Source organism: Nicotiana attenuata, chromosome 3 (assembly GCF_001879085.1).
Source record: "Nicotiana attenuata strain UT chromosome 3, NIATTr2, whole genome shotgun sequence".
NCBI lineage: Eukaryota > Viridiplantae > Streptophyta > Magnoliopsida > Solanales > Solanaceae > Nicotiana > Nicotiana attenuata.
Genome location: NC_031991.1, coordinates 12861821 through 12863982, shown reverse-complemented (window position 1 = coordinate 12863982; position 2162 = coordinate 12861821). Strand labels below are relative to the sequence as shown.

The following is a 2162-nucleotide window of genomic DNA, read 5'->3' as shown; positions in this document are numbered from 1 at the left end:
AAATGGCCAATCAAGGATTCTAAGGCACAACTTTAAAGATCAATGAGAAAGAAATTGGATGACCATGACGCTTCCTAAAAATTGGCAATCAAGAAAACAGAAGGTGCGCCAATGAACACACCAATCTTGGACCTCCCAACTAGAGCAAACACATAAGCAAATGCTTTCCATATATTTCTCTGCTTCTGTTGGAACATATTGTCCGGTCCAAAAAGCAACCATCCTCCTTCCCCTAGAAGAAAGGATCCTATACTTGCTCTTTTCATTACAAATGGAGACTTCCCTCTCCCATTCTTACCATTTCACTTCCTAGAAAGTACTTCCTATCTTCGTTTCCCTAGCTTTCTACTATAATGTTGCGCCCGCCAATGCTCAAGAACTTACACTCTAGTAAAACAAAGGAAGTCAAAATAGAGAATAAGAAATGCGAAATGGTCTTAGCAACAATAGAGGGTTATCTGACCAGCATGCTGACAAGTTAGACCAAGTTAAGATATAGAGAGCAAAAGCCAGCTACGAATGATCATAAAATATTACCAAAACTTGCAATACCACCAAAATTACTCAACCGTCATGGGTTACAAACATCACCAAAACAACTGAGCTTGGCACTAAAATACTTGTCCACAATTAACCAAGTCTTGCAAAAACAAAACATAACATTAAAGACTATAACAAAATTTAGGACAGTATAATACTCAAACCAGATCCATATGGAATTCAAAAATGTGCCCCTTCAACGCAACCTTCTAGCCTCTCTCTCAGACTCCAACAATGTCAAAACATCACCCTCTCTGACAGGCCCCTTGACGTTTCTCATGATAAACCTGTTCTGGTCATCAAGAAACTTGACTCTCACCTGAGTTACCTGTCCTCTGGATCCAGTACGACCCATCACTTTCACCACAATAGCATGCTTTGTGGCAGATTCCATCCTGCAAATCGCATAATACTATTTTCACATTTGTCAACAGTGTTTAAGTTATATGCACTAACAGTACACAATTAAGTCATTCGTCAGGTAATTCTAGGCAAATCTCTTTATACACATATTTTGGTGTTTAAAAAAAATTGTAAACCTGCAATCACAGGTTCTCAAACTAGTAATAGTGTAAACAATCTTTAAACTATCAGCAACTTAAACGACAAAAACAATAGGTATATCAAGGATAAAACCTCGGATGGATCAAATATTATAATGAAATAATTAGCAGAAAGGGCCAAAATGTTGTGCTAAAACATTAATTCAGAGAAATTAATTTCAGATTTGACATAGCCACGCCATCATATTAATCTATATAACCAACGATAGCCACACAAAACGAATAGATTTCTAACTTCAATGATACAAACAGATTGTCAAAACTAAAAAAATCTGAGCATGGATAGAAGATTAAACAGAAATCCAATTAAGAGTTTTCTGCAATCAACATGGAAAAGATACAAAATTTGAAGAACAGATTGAGTCACAGTACGCATTTGAACAGAACTAACAGAGATTGGTGAAACTACTAACACGTTGAACATGTTAAACCACAAACCAGAAACAGAAAATTCATGGAGAACAGCTTGGGAATTACAAAAATACGAAGAATCCTAAAAGAGTTTTTGGGAAAACGGAGAAGGCTAAAACCTTGATAGGAGCAGACGAGCGAGCACAAAGGGCAAATTGCTACGACGGCCGAAGAGGAGAAAAAATGCCTTGCTCTATTGGGTCAAGTAAAACCCTAGGAGATGTCTATATATATATACAGAAGCTGCTTCTGCAATTACATTGGTGCCCTTTTCTCAAGGGAGACTCTAGAGGGCGAGCTAAAGAACATATTGTCAACTACCATTTGGTTGTCCTTTCTTTTCTTTTTTATTTTTTCTTGTTTTTCTTTTCTTTTCATTGGGTTTTTTGGGGTACAATCATTGGATTCAATGTTACTAATACTAGTTTTAGGGTACGCACTTTGGACCTGTATCCATGTCAGTTAATATATAATTTTATAAAATTACATAAATCATATTAAATAATGAGTTTGCATTATAGCAATTTTTTAGAAGGTGTAAGCTTTAAAAATGTTGAATGTTGATCATATTTAGCTAGCACTATTGTATACGATCAAAATCGAGCTCGCCTGCGACATGGTAGGCCAGGCTCGAAACATGGCAATAAA

General features: G+C 36.3%; 1 protein-coding gene across 1 annotated transcript; it reads right to left on the bottom strand.

Moving 5' to 3' along the window:
• Positions 515-1740, bottom strand: LOC109223329 (40S ribosomal protein S28). The gene is made up of 2 exons (XM_019387588.1): positions 1634-1740; positions 515-935 (listed from the first exon to the last, which is right to left on the bottom strand). The coding sequence occupies exon 2, from the start codon at positions 932-934 to the stop codon at positions 737-739; it is 198 nt and encodes a 65-aa protein (XP_019243133.1). The 5' UTR covers position 935; positions 1634-1740; the 3' UTR covers positions 515-736.